General features: G+C 46.3%; 1 protein-coding gene across 4 annotated transcripts in view; it reads right to left on the reverse strand.

The window, feature by feature from the left end:
* Positions 1-19,078, reverse strand: part of MTM1 (myotubularin 1) — a 90,752-nt gene that overhangs the window by 48,690 nt on the left and 22,984 nt on the right. Inside the window, exons 2-5 of one of the 4 annotated variants that reach the window (XM_004776624.3) lie at positions 18,164-18,236; positions 15,831-15,903; positions 14,029-14,123; positions 2,128-2,238 (exon numbers count right to left, since the gene is read on the reverse strand). In XM_004776624.3, coding sequence (XP_004776681.1) covers positions 2,128-2,238; positions 14,029-14,123; positions 15,831-15,903; positions 18,164-18,226 — 342 coding nt within the window. In that variant the 5' untranslated portion in view covers positions 18,227-18,236. The remainder of the gene's footprint in view (positions 1-2,127; positions 2,239-14,028; positions 14,124-15,830; positions 15,904-18,163; positions 18,237-19,078) is intronic. The other 3 variants (XM_004776625.3, XM_013047917.2, XM_045067976.1) reach the window with 3 other exon arrangements.

Consider the following 19,078-nt stretch of genomic DNA (forward strand, 5'->3'; position numbering starts at 1 on the left):
TGACTCGTCAGGGGAGGGCCCCTGAGAAAGAGCCTTGCGGACAAAGAGCCTCACAGCCCCACCTCGGCCTGTCTGACAAGTGGGTCACGTGGCGATGCACCAAGCCTCGCTGTAATAAATGAATCCGAGTGAACAACCCCCTGCCACGCAACCATACAGAAGGGCTGCTTTATGGAGACATCATTCCTATAACGCATCTCTAGGGAAACACCACCCATTGCGGCTGACCTCAAAATACCACAGCCTTTAAAGCGAGTCAACAGGGGCGAGGCATGTTGGTGGTTAAGGTTCGGCTTCATCTCTCCCGCCCCTTAAGGCTCCAAGTTGTCAGCAGGGGCTGGTGTGGTGCCTGGGGGTAAACATTCACATATTCAGAGCTATCTCGTCCTCTGCTGCTAGACGACATCCACCGGGATTTACAGCCCCCAGCTTAAAGGCACTGCTGACCAGCAGAAATCCCCACACCCAGAGCTAGTAGGACCAGATCTGTAGGGTTTAGAACAACCCGTCTCCCTGGAGCAACATCGGTCTTAGGGCTCTAGACCCCAGCTGGGGCTGACCTCTGCGAGACCGCCCCGCCACAGCAGCTTCCTTTTCTATCACCTTCGGGTCTGCTTCTGAGGACATGGGACTTGCCTCTCTCAAGGAGATAAAGGAATGAAGAGGCTGAGCTCCACCACTGTTCTAGGCCGTCATCTTTGGGCTCAGCGCTAATTCCAAAAATTACAGGTCTGTGTAACATCTGCGAGTCATGCCTGGTGAGTTGTCCCGAAGCCCCTTGTCTTTATAATAAACAGCCAAAGGGTAAGAATGTGCTTTATCTTATTAACGTTGGGGACACTGATATTTAAATACAAATTCTTTCTATTGACAAGACAACAAACAGCACTTTGAAAAAAAATTCTGTTAGAATGAAAGTCACTTTCAAGGTCGTCAATGTTAGCAACCCCATTTCCCTTTAAGTACTATAACATAACGCTCCACTCCCAGGGATGCCTTTACGCAAAGTGCAAAACTTTACTTCCTTCAAAGTAAATCCCTGTATTTCTAGGCCCCAAAGTGAAGACAGTAGCTGGGATCATAAATAAGGCATTTAAGGCAGCCTGGATTAAAACAAAAACCAAAAGAAGCCAAAATGGGTAGTGATAGAGAATTTCAGTTCAGGCTTAATGACCACAGAATCCTTTGCTTTGTGATGGAGTGTACTAGTCCATCTTCAGCTTTTATAAACTGGAGACAGTAAAACGAACATACCATATTCATTATCAAAACAAAACTATAGGAGATGAGTTTTAAGAAATCACAGTGCCTGAGCCAAGGTCAAATCTCCCAGATCTAGCTGTGAGAACCACTGAGACCTCCACACCCCTTCCAGCTCCTTCTGGGACTGGACATTATTCTATTCTATTATTATTCTATTCGGATTGTAACCATCTGACTCGTAATACCTGCAAAGGACATATTCTTGCCAGAAGGGTTATCCCGTTGTCTGCAAAATGTATTTGGATCCCAACCTTGACATCTGTCGGGTAATCTCAGCTCAGTGACCGAACTCTTCTTAGGCTCAAGGCTTCATAAGGATAAAATGGAGACGCCACCTAGCACGTGTGTGCACCGACACAGATGCTCAATGAGCAGTTACTATTACAGCTGAGTAAATGGTATTATCATTAAATCTCTGCTACCCACTGTGCCAACGCAAAATGGCAGGCAAAACATTACCTCTGAAAACTCAGCAAAAGTTAAAAAGGTTGTTAGAGGCATATCCTATTCACGGAGGGTAAAATCTCTCGCAATTTTCTTTCCTTTCATGGTGTGAAGGTGTCCAGCTGGTAACACGTCACATAACGGGACACTGGGAGTAGACTTGGGCAAAAACTAGAAAGTGAGAAAATTCTATCCATAAAGTCTTCTTCCCATCCAGTCAAGCTGACAGAAGGGTCTCTTCAATAGGAACTACTTCGCCAGGAGGTTTTAGAAGCCTGATCATGAGGGAAGGACCATTCTTGGGCCTTAGATGAACCAGGGTCTTTGATTTTTTTTTTTTTTGTAAACCCCCATTAACTGTTACTCATCATTCAACACTAATGTGTCTTTTTTCACATAAGAAAGTACTGAATCTCTTACTTTACAAGTAATATCTAGACCATAGGAATTTTCGCCTCTACTTGTCGCGCCTCCCATTTTTTCAATTCTGGAGATCACACCCAGAGGAACATCAAGTATTAGAGCAGAATCCTGTAATGGACAAAAATGCAAAAGTCAATATTTTCGTCAGTATCATTAAAACACCAAAACCACTTTCAAAAAACCATATGCTTTAGGGTACTTTTACCTTGGCCCCTTTTACCACTTTCTATGAGCAAAAACAGGGTACAGATCACACATGAAAGGGCAAGCATGAGAACAGCCAGTTACGCAACCAAGACGCACCCCAGAACATCCGCGGCACCTACAGAATCAAGACCAAACTCCTAGGGACACAATTCCAGGGCCCCGTGCTGTCACTTCCAGCTGGCCTCCGCAGGCTGATCTCCCACGCCGGTGCGCACTCCCAACTACGTGACACCCTTCACTGTTCCTCAAGCACAGTCCACAGTCAGGCCTCTGCGCTTCCGTGCATGGTGTTCTCTTTGCAGAGGGTGATCTTGGTTCCCCAACGACCAAATGTCTCCCCATGGCTTAAGCCCTGGTCCGGCAAACACCGCCTCTAACAAAGCTCGGCTTCCTGAGTAGACAGAACACAACCGACCACTCCCACCTCCGAAGTTCTACAAGGCTTGGTTCAGACTGCGGCTGCGCCACGTGCTTTCCTGTATCTGCTGGAAATGCACAGGTCCGTGTTCTCCCCACACCTGGAACCAAACATCTGGAAGTAGTGCCTAGCTGAGGCCCGGGTGCATCTCCCACCCGAGAAGGGCCTGGATGCACAGCGGTGTCTCTCTGTCATTCCTCATCCAATGATGAGTGCAAGGGGTCCGTACAGGTGCTGGCGAGCCAGAATCACATTCATGATGTCACAGCACAGTCATCACAAGCTGCCAGCAGCTGCCATGCATGGAGTGAGTTGCCTATGCCAGGTGCTGCAACGGGGGCTCTGCACGTGACGGGGGCTCCGCATGCCTCATCACTTGGATTTTATCCTCCCAGCCATTCCGGATGTTGGTGTAGTATTCCCGTTTCCCAACGTGGCAATCGAGGCTTTAGAAAGCTTCAGTAACTTGCTTGGTAAATAGCGGGAAGGGTTGAGATTTGAGCCAAGGTCTGGGAACACACATCAAAAGAGCCAGACAAATGGTCCCAGCCTTTTGACTGCATAACTGCATTCTGAAGAGCTTATCTTACAGCTACTGCACAAGAGGACAAACAGTCACATGTGTGGAGATGCTCAGCGGAGCCAGAGGGGCCATCAGCATGGAGAAAACAACGTCACTCAGCTTGAAGGACGAAGCCTGCAGCGCCGAAAATAATCACAGTGCGTGGAAAAATAAGCTTACGTGGAAAAAAGCAGCACACAAAATACACTGGCTACTAATGTAAGATACAGATCCACATGGACAAAGATAAGGAGGCCTACAGAAATTGGTTAAGTCCCATGTTTTCCTGAGTGCTGTGATGACTTTGATAATAAAGAGAATACTTTCAAGGTGCTTCTTGAAGTTTTGTTCTTTAGAAGATGTTCCTTTGGGGGAATACAAATAAAGTTTGGGTTCTACTTGAAATCCTTCTCCTTTGTACAGTACAAAAACTAAGCATTTCTTTACAGAGCAGAAATATAGCTCATGGGTATTCTAGAAATTCAAAAAGTCTAAGAATCGGGTGCATCCATGCTATGGCCCTACTACTCAGCTACACAAACACAAGGAACTATGGATGCACACGACGCCACAGAGGGCTCTTAAAGGCATCATGCCGAGTAGCAGACAAGGCCAATTTCACAAGATCACATCCTGTAGGAGTCCGTTTATGACATTTTTGAAGTGATAAAATTAGAGAGATGGAGAACAGAGAAATGGTTGCCAGGCGGTGTGGGGAAAGAGGGTGTGATTATACAGGGGCAGCAACAGTCGCAGATCTCGATTGTCAGTGCATGACTCCATGATTTTATACATGAGATCAAACGGCAGAGAATTAAATGCAGAAACTCACGAGAAAATGAGTGCACGAAACAGTGGTAAAGCTCAAGTACGGTCAGTCTCAGTTAACCATACGGTGCCATTAATTTCCTGGTTTTGATCAAGCAATATAGTGACTGGAGAAGCTAGGTAATGCACTAGTTTTCCAAGTTCTCAAGCATTCATAACTATTTCAAAACAGAAAGTTAAAGAAAGCGCAAGAGCGCAGTCACCGTGGCATAGGGAAAAGAGAGCGAGCTCCTACACTGAACAAAATTGGTTCAAGCAGAGTTTTGACATTTATTAGCTGGACAACCTCTGCAAGCCATGTTTATCTGTAAAGTAGGGATGATTATAGATCACGGACTTAGGCCTGTCACATGGTAGCTAGAAAACAATGAAATTCATTATTATTATCACAAAGAATAGGTTTGTGTTTGGAAGACGTAACTGTGCTCTGCGAATGCAGCAGATCTGTGCACTCTTGCAAGCAGCTACGGGTCTTTCCCTTTGTACCCCCAAGGAGGCATTTTTTAGTTGTGGCCGTGGGGTGAGACACCTCACTGTGTGACTGAAAGCCAAATGCCTAGAGAAAAAAAAAGACACTGCTCTATATGTAACTGTGTACATATACAGCTGTGTTTTATAACGTGTTTACTTCTCAATACAATCTAGTTATTAAAAACATACCACCAGGAAATCTGTTCTGTTTGGATTAAGATTTACAAGTGCCCAAGTGTATTCCTAAATGTCAAACTTATACCTGGAAACACACAGATTAGACACTAAATAAAGGTCCGATACTCTAAGATCAACATGGAAGCAAGAATATAAACAAAAAAGATGAGACCTTACCGCTCTTTGTCCTCGAATAGAGAAAATTCTATAGCTCTGATAACCCTGACCCAACACAACCCAGAAAATGGGACATCTGAGGACAGCTGGCCAGTTCCTGACCACAGGCGCCCACAGCTTAATGAGGCTCCTTGCCATGCTCTCCCCGAATGACAGGTTCGAGATCAGACAACCCAGCAGGCCAAACTGGAAGATCCAGAAATAGGAAAATTAGCTTACCTCTGTAGAAACCTGAGTTGTTACTATCTAAGTATCATTAAATATTGAAGAACTCTCAAAGGTCCTTTGAACTCAAAATTCTGCACCTCTAAGGATCTGAAATAGTAAACAGAACAATCTAAAAAGATGACTTCATTTACCATCTCTCTCGAGTGTTTACTGAATAGCAGAAACCATCCTGGATACTAGGAAACACAGAGATAAATAAGATACAAGTGCTGTGCGAATGGGAGATGGGACACGTGTACCTGAAGAGCCGCGGTGCCAGGCTCCAAGTACCAAAAGCCATCAAAACAAAGCAAAACACAGCCCACGTCCAGACTAACAGGATGAAACATCAGAGGAAGGCAGAACAATTTCCTATTGATTGGCTTTCCTGAAGGTTCTGTGGCAACAGCAATGTTACAGACGAGCCTTACAGGACGGAATAATAGCAAGTGACAGTGACATCAGCCACACATGTGGGAAAGCATGGGAAGTTTATAAAAAATAAAACACAACACTTCAAAACAGCTGGTCAGGCTTAGGACAGGGTGGCAGGGGAATTCCTTGGGAGCACCCCAGGGCTTGGATCAGGGTGACTGGGATCCCTGGAAGGTGTTTCGAGAAGAGGAGCGCAAGGACAGACCGGTGCTTTCTGAAGATCCCTTTGGCAATACTGAGCGCTGTGCAGTACCAAGGAAGGGACCACACCCAATCCTGGGAACCCTGGAAGCTACTGATTTAAGGCAAGTTGAGAAGACAGGAGAACCCGAATGTGGAGTGACCTAAGAAGGAAGCAATAGAAGGAGACGTGAGCCACTGGGGAAGCATCGGCAAGGACCCAGATTTAGCCTAGACAGGAGATGTGATCCTAGCAAGAGATGGGAAAAACACAGAAGGGGGCTTTGGAGAAAGATGAACACTGTCACTTTGAGACACACTGGCTTGAAGGTTATGATAAATTAGTCAAGTACAGATAACCAGGAGGCAGCTGGAATTACAGAACTGGGAGAGATTCCAAAGGTCCCTCAAACTCCAAATGTCCCGAACTGATCACATGATATTTCTCTTTGCATCTCAGTGGCTGCTGCTCCATCTGTCCCATTACAAAGGCTGGAAACCCCGGAGTCATCCTTGGCATCTTCTCTGCTATCCCTCATCCCGTCTCCCACATTCACCCCTTAAATCTATCTTACCTCTTAAATCTATCACCCCCTCTCCAACTTCCCCGGACCACTGGAACAGGCACAGCGGTCTCTTGGCACGGACTGGTGCTCCCCTTGGAGTCTGCGCTCCGCACAGCGGCATAGGCGATCGCTGACAGAAGTCAATCCGATGTTATCATTCCTTTGCCTAAATCATGTCCAAAGTTTCTTGCTGCTCAACTCCAAACACTTCCATCCTTAACAGGGTCTACAGGCCCTTGGTCAGCTGCCCCCACCCACTGCCCACTCATTCCTTGCTGTTCTCGCTGCCCCCAACCCAGCCCCAGGCTCATCTGTTCATGTTCCCCTTGGTCTCAGTGCCTCTAGCCATTCCCTCAGCTGGTCCTCCCCACTCAGGCCCTGGCAACCATCTAGGTCATTCCTATTCATTCTTCAGACCAGAGGCCAAACACCATTTTCTCAGAAACATCTCCCAGGCTCCTCGAGCAGCTGCATTCCTGTACTACTCGGTCCTGGGCTCCTCGCGCTCGGCACAACTTGTTGTCATACCCCGTGTGATTATCCGATCACTGTCGGCCCCATCAGCACGGAAGCTTCATGGCGGACAGCCTGCGCCTGCCGTGCACACCACTAGCTGAAACCACAAATGGACGATGCGGAATGACCGAAGGCTCTAAGAGTAAAAGACGAAAGGAGAAAAGGCTCAAGGAGGGGAATTTGATTTTGGAAAAAAGGCAACGAGGCCCCTCCTCTCAGATGAGAGGAGGAGGAGAACACGGATGGACACAGCAGCAGGGGGTGAGGAGCGCGGTTTCTGGGAGCTCAGGGACGAGGGCTTTTAAGTGCTCCGCGGAACAAGACCGGAGGCCGGCTGCAGCCCATGGAGGGTGGCTCAGTGAGGCAGTCGGGGAAGGAAGAAGTCAACCTGAGAGGAAAAAGAACTGCCCAAGGACGGGGAGACTCTGAGGCCTGAAAGCCTGCACTTGCGAGGGAACTAACGCATTAAATGCATGTGACTTGCACAGCAGGGCCCAGTCACCCACAGCCTCTCAAATCTGGGCACAGCGGGCTGGGAAGGACACACGGCAACAAGGGGCGAGGGAAGCCAAGGGGCCCGCGGGCATTGCTTCCCCTGCAAACAGCGCACATCCTACAGCAGCGGTATAAGGAGCTTAACACAATACCTCCGGTCCGACCCCAGGTTCCCACTGAAGTCCTACCTACAGACACATGAGGATGTTTTATTACAGTCTTTTTTTAAAAAATATTTTATTTATTTATTTGACAGAGAGAGAGATCACAAGTAGACAGAGAGGCAGGCAGAGAGAGAGGAAGGGAAGCAGGCTCCTTGCAGAGCAGAGAGCCCGATGTGGGGCTTGATCCCAGGACTCTGAGACCATGATCTGAGCCGAAGGCAGAAGCTTTAACCCACTGAGCCACCCAGGCGCCCCTTATTACAGTCTTTTTAGCCTTATTTCAGCCCCTTTGAAAGGAAAAGAGGTGCGAGATCTACTAGTCCGGAAGAACTTCAAGAAGGACAAAATCTCACAAATCTCCATTGTGTTTTCATGAAAAGAAAAACCCTCCAGGAATCCTGTTGGTAGTCCCTGTAATGAACTGGATGCACCCTCCCCTCCGGAAAGAATACAGATCTGCCTCTGAGGGCGGCATTCAAGGCTCGGAGCTGCAGCCAGTGAGAGCGACCACCAAAGCTAAGCGCCGCCCCACCTGTGAGACGCCCAGCTCTAGGTGGCGGACACCTAGTGCCGGCTCCCAGCTCATTTCAGAACCGAAATGTCTGAGAAGAATCTGACTGACACACAGCCGCCCTTCCAGCTCACCTGTCCAAGCCCTGTCTGCACACTGGTAAGCCGTCAGAAGGCTAAGTAAACAGACCTCATTTTTCTAGTCCCTCGAAGAAATACCTTACCAACTACGGAGGAATGTGAGTGCCATCTTTACAGAGGGTCTTAAACGGTACTAAAGAATCTTCGGGTGATACTCTGCCTGAAAAATGCAATCATTATGTTCCTAGCTTTTACAGACATCTCGCCTTGAATTGAATCCAGGAAGAACACACTGTTTCTGACTTACCGTCAGAAAATGATGGTAAGTTATTTGACGTTTGTCATCTCATCAGCATTACTCAGTCGGAAGGCCTAAAAGCCTCCACTCTGCTAGCTACCACACATCGGCCACAGCCCGTTCTAGTTTCAGGCTGTGTGGAGTGGCCGCGAGCGAGAAATACCCACTTTCAGATGGGATCGTCTCTGGGGCAAAGGGGCGATGGTTTCTTTATAAAAATCCTATCTTAAATATTTCAAAATAACTTTTCAAACGGGGTGGGGATGAATGTGTGCTCTAGGTGGGGGAAAAAAAAATGGCCTGAAGGAAAGTCCGGAGGAGAAAGCCTAGGGCTTCAGGAGCAGTCACTGAGTAGGGCACCTGAGCCAGAGCGTGGGCTGGGCACACCGGAGAGAGGTGGGAAGGCGCCGGGCCTCTTACTCCCCAGCTAAGGCCTGGGAGCTGAGGGAGGAAAGGAGCCCCGGACAGCTTCTGAGCACGGGGACGGCACAACAATAAAGATGACTTCAGGAGCCAGAAAGCAGGGAGTGGGGAGAAGCAGCGGGCAGGGAGGCCGATGTGTGGCCCCTATGATGGCCCGGACAAGACCTTGGACTGAAGGGGGGGGCACATGTGAAGACTGTGGAGAAAGGAAGACAGGGGCAGGGATTCCAGGGCCACTGGGGGACAAGCAGCACCAGCCCGAGAAGCGAGAGCGCCAGAAGAATGCACTGGGGAGGGAGGAAGCCAGACTCCCGCCTTGGCCCATGCATCTGGGGTGCGAGGCGAAAAGCCCAGGGCTCTTGAGCAGGCAGTAAGAAATGAGAAAGCAGGGAGGCGCCTGGGTGGCTCAGTGGGTTGAACGTCAGACTCTCGGTTTCAGCTCAGGTCTTTATCTCGTGGGTCATGGGATCGAGTCCTGCGCCTGCTTTGTGCAGCGTGTTTGGGGATTCTCTCCCTCTGTGCCCTCTCTCCCTCCTAGCCCCACCCCTGCTCTCACTCTTGCTCTCGCAAAAATAAATAAATCTAATAAAAAAAAAAAGACTAGAAAGGGGCCAGAAGAAAGGCAGCCCTCAAAACCCAAGAAAGCCCAGGAGTGACAAGAGGACGGCTCTGCCTGTCAGTGCGGCCAGACGGGGGAGGGCACGTGAGGAGGGCGGCCAGCAGGCAGCATTGTCCTGAAGAAGACACCGCCCGGGCGGAGGAAGCCCTGCGGAGGAGCAGCACGAGGGAGAAGCTCGCTGCCCGCCGCCGCCTGGAGAGTGGAAGGAGGAGAGAGGGGCCGATCAGACTGACGCATCCACAGAACGGGTTCCCACCCTGGCTCCCAGCAATCTAATGACTGCCCTCTGTGGCCTCTGCTCATTCATCTGCCCGGGGACCGCCCCCTTCTTTTCCGAGCCTCTTCTCTTCTACCGACACCCACCAAAGCCTTCGCTCAGATTTTCTCCTGCTCCCCGACCTCGGCCCCGCCCCGGGAGAATGTTCGTGCCCCTCAGTGCGTATCTTCTTGTCACATCATCTTCTCAGGTAATTGTGCGGATGTATGCAGCTTGCACCAACACGGACGTGCTAACAACTTCACCAGCTTCGGAGTCACGTTTCCAAATGCTTCGGAGACATCTCTTCTCAGTGGCTGTACAGCTATTAAGGCCACATTTTCCAAGAATCTCCGGGGGCTCATCTCCGACGTGTTCCTTCTCCCGTGAGGTCCATTTCAAAGGCAAAGGATCACAGGCATCACTCTAGACTCGGGTCCATCCTCCAAGTCCCGCCTCCAAATGGCCACGCCATGCTCCCGAACCTTCTGCCCTCTTCTCTCCTGGTTGTGATGACAGCGGTGCGAGGCCCCAGCTGCCCACCTGGGCGACTAGCTTTTCTATCACTCTCCCAGCCTCCAGTCCCCCTCCCTAATCCACCAGACATGCTGCAACTGGTGTCCCTTCCAGAAAGCCACACCCATCACATGGTTCTGCCCGTAAGCTCTGCGCTGCTGACCTGTGACTTGCGAGACTCTTGGGGCCGGCTCTTCTTCAGGCTTCAGCTCCTGCCACCCCACGTCCCCTCCACCCTGTGCCCCAGATCCAACAGACCACCCAACTGTTGCCACCGTGTGTGGTGGTCTCGGCATTGTCACACAAGTGAGAGGGAAACGCCCTACCTGACACGCTCCTCCCTCTCTCCCCTCCTGTCCAGGAACCTGTTTCCATTCTTCAAGACTTGCTTCATATATCACCTGCTCCACAAAGCACGCTATGACTCATCACTCGGTGAGTCACGGTCTCCCTCACAGCCTCGCAGCGTTATGCAACCACTAAAGGCTTTGTCATATCACACCCCAATTACTCGCCTCTGTGTTGTTCGTTCACCGAGCTCGGAGTTAGTTCACCGCGGCGTGCTGAAGGTTCCGGAATAAAGTTATAAGCATCTGAACGCACAAAGGGTTACTTTGCCTTTCTCACCTACTATAGCAACTGAGCCCAAGGTGTTTCCTAGAAAGGAAGCTGAAGCCGTCTTCCCCCTGGTAGTCTACGGATTACAGAGTATTACATGCCTAAAGTGCCCCCACTGTGGTCAGGAGATCGACCCCAAGCCAAATTCCTGAGCCCCCTCAAGGTCAAAGGGGGGCGATGAGACTTCCAAACTCCAGAGCAATGGTGGTATCTGAGATGCCTCAATTTAGTGAGGTCCGCATGGCAATCGAGCCACAGCGATGAAGCCTGTTCCCTCCCGAGTTCGCTCACAGAATATGTTTTTACTGAGCTCCTACTGTCTGTTGGGCTCTGTGCTAGCCAGGCACAGAGGACCAAAAGGACTCAGCATTAGTAAAGGCCAAACACAGACAGACAAGCATCCCTGGCCTCAGACAGCCACGGAACAAGGGGAAGCAGTGCAGGATGGCAAATCGGAGGGGGAGACAAGTGCTCAGGAGAAACAAACAAACATGGAAAGGAAAGCGGGACAGGGGGCAGCTCTCGGGCACTGAGCACTACCAGAGAGGTGTGGAGAGAGGCTCTGCGGACCCAGAGAGGGAAGGGCTCCTTCCCGGGAAGCTGGAGGAGGCTCCGAAGAGGGTGTGGCCATTCAGGTGGGTTCTGAAGGACAAACAGTGGCTTCCAGGCCCGGTGAGAACAGCAAGGGCGATGCACTAATACAGAGGCAAGGAGGGGCCTCGGGTGTTGGGAGAAGGGAAGGTCATGGTCTTATGACAGCACCGGCAGCAGCGGGAATCGAAGCAAGAGAAGTCATGAGGCTTTTTACGCCACGTGGGGGACAATGGATTTCATTCTCTGGGCCATGGGGAGCCAACGGAGCTTTAGACTGGAGAAGCTGGAGGCAGCATGCAGGGCAGAGTGGAGAGGGGATGGCCATGAAGCAGGGCCACACTGACAATCCAAGGAAACAACCACTGTGCCTCTACTGTCCTGGGGAACGGGGCAGGCAGGAAACCTTGCCCTTGACACCCCGACGAATGGGACAGCGGACTCCCCAGCCAGACCGCGCTCCCACTGCAGTGTTTACCTACCTGAAACGAACAGGTGTCTGCTTCAAAATGCCAGTAAGAGGACAGCTCTTTGTCAAACACAGTTTGCAGCAGAATCCACAACTGATGTTCTTATTGAGGACTTTAACACACACTATGCTGACTATGTTTTAAGGTTTTTGCATGACCTCTTATGTGGCTTTCTTTATAGGATGTTTTCTGCCATTAGCTTCTTGCTCTTATACTTGGACTAAATGTTATAGCCAATTGGTCAAAATGTTTATGTGAAACAGTAGAAGAAACAAGTTAGTAGTCAGTGTCTAATGGGCCTTTGACGTACCCATTCAGTGCTAACCCCCACCTCCTACCGTGCCACAGGAAAACCAGCTAAAGCTTGCTATGTGCTTCCCCAATTAATTACCAAAGTTCCCCGTGCTCATTCCAAGTGGAGGGGAGAACACAGAGCATGCCTGAGTCCACTCTCCAGATGTCCCAAATACTGACACATGTGCTGCTATTTCCTTCCGGCCTCTTTTCTACAGACTGGTTTTTTCCTGGGTTACGTAGCTGAGATCATACAAACTTGTCATGGCACCATGGTTTTAAAAATTCCCCCAGCTCATCATCAGTGACAGCATCAAATGGCACCGGGCACGCGTGGCCGGCCAACAAAACAAGAGTCTCAGAGGGGAAAGGCACTGTAACACTTGCTTTAATTCTCATTTTGGATGACTCTTGCATATATTAGCATAAAATCTCTCAATCTGTCCCAATTTGACTCTTGGGAGCCATACATTCCAAGGCAGCTCTGTCGTGCCTCCCTTCCATCTTCTTTTCTTCAGATGAAACTTATTTTGATCAGTGCTGATACTGCAGCCCCTTCGCAAGCCGGGTTCCCTTTGTCTGAACCCTCGCTGGTTTGCCAATGTCCCTCTTAAAACATGGCACCTGGATTTGCACACAACACTTGAGACGGGACTACGGTCTCATTCTGCTGGCTATTACGTTAAACTTTTGTTAGCTGAATCTATAGGGATATTAGCTTTGTCATAGATCATGCCCAATTCCTGGATTGAATAGGGTTAAGCTTTGTATAAAGTAAATGTTAGCTACACGAGATGTTGTATCAATTAGGTTCACTCCGATACCCTAGTCCATTAAGACAGTTTCAAATCTCAACCCTGCAGTCTAGCACAGTCTATAACTCCAACTAGATGTACCACCACCGTTTGGCCCATGTTTCTTAGTCATATGCCTCAATTTAATCAAGATAAGGTGTTAATAACATAGTCATAAAGAAATTATGGGGTAAAAGCAAAGACACACAAGCTGGAGTCCCCCAACAGTCTCTATATTGCCTGTGCATAAACTGCTGCTGGGCTACTCTTCCACAGACCCTAGACCTATCCATTCCTCCTCGGACCATCCCCCAAGTACAGCTACCACTTCAGGCTGGCCCGGACAATGGCGACCCACTGTATCTACTGTAGGTCCTTCGGCAACAGCCACGGCAGCTCTTCACTCGTCTCTTCCCTTCTGGAGCACCTCGTCTCCATCTCTCATTATTCCACCAGTGGCACGTTCCTTGAAATGCTAAGGCACAGATTTCATGGCCATGGAATGAAGAGGTAGAAATGGCACTAAGTCATCCCATAGGCATTCGAGTGCTAACCCTCTATCTAGTACTATGTGACCACTTGGAAAGTTCTGGAGCAATGCGCCTTAACAAGGGATTCGCGTCAGCATCCTCCTCTGTGAAGTCTTAAAACTTACAACTGTACCTGGACTATGGGCCTGGACGCTGTGACACGGAACACCTAGGGTATCTGTAGTGTCTGTTAAGCTTCTGATAAAGAACCACTATTCTCTACTAACTCCTCCCAACTAGTGAAAAGGTCCAGTTACCAACCCCTCCCCAGTGTTCAGAGGACGAAAACTTCTTACTTTTTAAATCCACCCTATTCCTATGTATGCAGGTGTTAGTGATGAATGAGCTCTGCATAAGCCAAAAATTAAGAGCCAAGAAGCGAATACATCCCCCATGTTAATCTGATCCACAGGCAATGCTGCCAGGGAGAAGAGACACAGTTTAGCATTATCTTTAACAGTTACGGTCATCTTTATGGTCTTAGATTCTACTTACCGTTTCCAAACTTCTTAAATAAAGACGATAATTTGTGATGTAAACTCTTCCCTTAATGGGGCCATTGAAAGGACATATGTAAATAACTTCTTTGTCTATTAAGATAAAAAAAGTACCCTAAAATAATGGAAATATATACCAAGATACACAACAAATGGCACTCATTTAATATCAACTATGTGGCTAAGAATAACTACAGTAAAAAAAAAGATCCCTAAAAAGGTCAAAAAGCGGGCACTGGCCATGTTTCTACGTTACTGTGCCAGGTCAGGTGGGGCCACAGGCACTGCTTCCCTGAGCTTGACCAAAATGCTGGCACCACTCGGGGCAAGGTGGTAGCAGCTGGAGAGCAGAACTGAAGGCGGGGCTGCTGTCACTACCCCCAGCGGTTGTACAGGTAACTAAGGAGCTATTCAACCAGAGGATGGCCCTTCGGGCAGGACAGTCTTGTGGACTAACCACCAGATAGGGCTTGAGGATGGCCAACCTCTAATCGCGCAAACATCACGATGTTTTAAATAAACGAATGTCAGTGGTAGAACTATTCCTACAGTCTATTCTTTCTAATAGTCCAGAGAAGAGTTTTTAGCTGGATTCATTTCGATCATTTAAGGGATAGAAAACAGATGGCCAAGAGCATAGTACATCTTTAGTAGACTCAAACATAAGGAGAGACTAAATCAGGAGACTTAATTTATTATCATAAAAAGATCTTTCTGTTATCTTTCAAGGATGTCCTTGAATGTGTTAACAGCTTTTAATTCTTCTTAACAATTTTGAAATCCCATTCTCCTTGGGTGTGAAATGAAAAATACCCAGTAAGGCGACTTCATGCAAATTCAATATAGGACTACCTCAGTTAAGCTTTTGAACTGAGGCAGAGCACCAAAATTTCATATATGAAGGTCACCCAAAGTAAGCCATCCACTTTGCTCTTATCCAGAAATCAGGATGGATGCATGCCACTGGTTTTCAAGACTAGCATCGTGTGCAAGTCTGTGGACATGGAAGAGTGTCTCATGGTGCATGGCTAAATAACTCACAAAGGCACCATGTCTTACACCATGTTTTAGCCACTGAAGCTAAACGATCCAGACTTCAGTGAACACACCAAAAGGTTCCCTGAAACGATGGTAACTTTATTACCACCCAATACGTGCTAGTCTGAGGCAAGGGTGTTGACCCTAATATAAAATGTGAATGCCCACAACATCAGCATTTGGCTTAGAAGCTGCCAGATCCTTCAGTATCCTTAAGTCAGAATGATCTGGTCCTTCCAAAGTACATCCCTTCCTCTTAGGGTGAATTTATCATGAAAAAATAAGCCAACAATTGAAATACTGCATCAATATTACTAACTCCAGTTATCAGACAAATGAAAGCTATTTAAGCCAATGTGGTCTCCTACATTACAAAGAAAAGACTACTTAGACATTAAGTCTTCATGTTGATCATTTTAAAGCACACATCCTAGGTTGGAAAACCTTAATGTTATTTTGTTCTTATAACCTCAAACCATGAGAGGATAGACTTCCAATGATGGACATTTGAGACAAAATCTACTCCCCACCACCGTAAGTAATTCTCAGTCTTGGGCAGAGAGGGAAAAGTATCAGTACCCTGGACAGCGTGAAACTCTTCGAAGAAACTAAGGCAAAGAGTTCTCCTTATGCTACCAATTTCAGACAAAGCTCGCCTGTGTGCCTAAATCTGAGTTCTAAAGAGAAAGAGGGATTGAAACCACCTGTTCCTGCTGGGACTCTCATCGAGTCATGCAAATCCTAACTTCACAGGACCCTTACCAGTGATGCGAGTTTCTCCTGGAAGTCGAGGAACAGCCTCACTGAGGTCCCGATTAACTCCATCCCTAGAAGTCTGGAAATGAAACAGTGACATCAGAAAGAATGACATTACATTTGCCCAGATTTTTAAGCGATGTGGAACACAAGCAATCAAAAATATCCTTTGTAAAGAAAAAATTAGAGTGATATTTACCATTACAGAAAAGTGGTACAGAAAAAACAAACCACCAAAAAATACAACTTAGCGTCAATATTCATTAGCTGTGTTACATTTTAGTCTGTAAATAATATTAGCACACTTTTCAGTATTAATTTTTAAATACCCTTTCCAGGCGCTTTACAGTGAACAGTGTTCAGGAAAGTGATAAAAAGTCAATATTAAGCATATTCTATAGAAACACGCATACTTCGGCAGCTTTTTTTCATATTAAATATTTAGTCATCTTACGTTAACAGCAGAAATGAAATCTTCATTTCAAGGGGGCCTTAACTGAATAACAGTAATTACAGACTCTTCCTATAATGTCAGAAAATTATTTCTTACACATCAGGTTTCTTATTTTACTGAGCTCCTTCCTCACATAGGTCACTGTATAAGAGGAAAAGGTGGCGGAGCATTTTTACTAGGAGGGCAATCACTTCATGTGCAAAGTTAGTAGATACTTCCCTCTGAGGGTTTTTGTGAATATTAAATGAAACAAAATGCACAAGTACACTTTTGGGAATTATCACGGGCTATGTAAACATAAAGTATTATGCAATAAGAGAACTGTGACTACGTATTTAACTAAGATATAAGCTGTCAAAGTTGGGTGCCCTGCTGGATTTTTAATTGTTTTATCATGTTTATTCAGGCGCAAAATAAAAATTCCTAGCCAATTTTCAATGTTTTGGTGCTTGCAAGTTAAACATTTTAACTAGGAGGGCAAGACCGATTGTTGCCAGCCAGGAATGCCTTCCCTGATGGGCAGTGAAACCACACAACTTACATGCATGAGAAGACTGGACAGAAATCATCAGCATCCTTTAACACTGCCTCTCACTAACTAAAAACAAGTATAACAAGCAAATGTAATACTCACTATACCTTTTAAGGACCACAGTTTGGGGTCCGGAGAATTAGGTACAATTCAACCACAAAATTGGGGAAACAGGTCTTTGATTAACACAGGATAACATGGGATTAATACAGGATATATTTTATATTAGAGTCACATTCCACAAGGCTTAAAATCAGCTTCACGAAGTAACTCTTGTGTTCAGAACTGATCCTTGACCATAACAATACTATTACAATAGAAACTTAGAAAATCTTGGGGATGAAAAAGGTTGTAAACATGACACCCAAAGCCGAAAACATGAAATATGAAATACTGATAGATGTGATCAAATAAAAAAGTTAAACCTCTGTGTTTCAAAATCAAAATGCCACAAATATAATTAAAAGGCCAATGATAAGCTAGGAAAAAGACCTGTAATGCCTACTATAAAGAGCTGATTATCATAATATGTAAGGAACACTTATAGAATCAATAGAAAAGTATCCTCTCAAACACCCCAAAAAGCAAACAGGCAAAGGACATGAACAGCCACTTCAAAAAAGAAATACAGATGGACAATAAACACTATTCTTTAAAAAAAAAAAAGCCACCCTCATTAGTACTCAGGGAGGTACAAATTAAAAGACACTAGCTGGCTCCCTTCTGATTGTTTAGGCATCCCTGTACACTGCTGGTGGGAGTGTCAATGAACCTTCCTGGTAGATAATTGGTAAATGTATCCAAGGCTTCAAAGGGCCATGAATAAAGCTTGTTTTAAATTCACCCCTTCCTTTCAATATATGTTTCAAAATCGTCATCTAATTACACAATTTTCTCCTCCATACCTTGAACAATTTTTTTCTTAACGCTGTACTCATTTCGCTCACACAACTATTTGATCACCATAATTAGAACATAAGGCCAATATTTGGGAAGGTGTGAGGAACTGCTCAGTGGGCCCTGGCTTTCCAATACCTCCTTCAGAAAGCTTTCAAGGCCCAGAGATTGCCTAGTATCTTAAATATAATGTCTGGCAGCAGTCCACAAAACAGAGGTTCTCAAAAATGAAGTTACATGAAAGGATTTACAAATGCAAAACTTACGTAGCACATATATGGCATTTTGTCTTTTCTGGGACAAGGTAGGATAATAAAGAAAACCACATATACTGAAGAATGTACATTATGTAAATAATGAAATTAATAATTCAATAAGACCGAAATGACCACCTAACAGGCAACTATGAGAAGAGAAATACAGAGAAAGGGGTGCAAATTAAATCTGAAAACTTACCCTCTTAATAGACTCATTCTCCAAGGAGTGTGAATTATATTTAGAAGCTGGTGCAGAAGCCATATTGGAAACTCTAGCAAAAAAAAAAAAAAAAAAAAAAAAGACAACATTCAGTATCAGTGGAATTTGTATGCAATTTCCAACAAAGCGGCATCTGAGATTTAAATATTGCAACTGAGAACAAACAGTACTCTGCTGGACAGGCCCCATTTCCATAGTAGTCTCCAGTGGGAACGAGACACACAAGGGACTAACCACAGCACACAGCACAGGTCACATGAAAGAGTTCCAGCAAAGGTACTGGGAACCAGGCAAGAACAGGAAATGGCAGCTAAGTGTACTTGGGGGAGCTCAGTGGGAGACACTATGCACACTCCCAGAATGGTTATCTGTAGAGTTCAAACTGCCACCTCCAAAAATGTACTGCTTAGTAATTGTGCACCAGGCCTCAAATTTCCCCACTTCTTAATTTTTAAAGATAATTTAGAAGCAGCCAAGCAGATTAGTAAAAAGGGTAGACAATTGAACTCACACTCTTTTCGCCTCTAAGAATTCAGCCTTCTCCAAATTGAGGCAATTTAAAGTGGCATGGACTTGATGGAAATCAAATTAGCAAGATTTGATTTGATCAGTATTTTCCAGGGAAAGTTTATCCTTCATTTAAATAATGCATATTCATCACAATGCAGGCATAAACGAAAGCATCGTATTCAGAACATACACGATATTTTAATACAGGGATTTAGATGTGTGAAGACTATTGCAACAACAGAAAACTAACTGATGCTTTAGTTATTTTATTTTTCAAAGTTAATGACACAAAGAGACCCGTATGAAGTCACTGGGAGGTGAACCGCAGCAACTAGGTGATTATGGACATTTATTGGATCTTTTTGCGGGGCTCATTAAAAAAGC

This window comes from Mustela putorius, unplaced genomic scaffold, assembly GCF_011764305.1.
Source record: "Mustela putorius furo isolate JIRA1106 unplaced genomic scaffold, ASM1176430v1.1 tig00003899_pilon_pilon_pilon, whole genome shotgun sequence".
Classification (NCBI taxonomy): domain Eukaryota; kingdom Metazoa; phylum Chordata; class Mammalia; order Carnivora; family Mustelidae; genus Mustela; species Mustela putorius.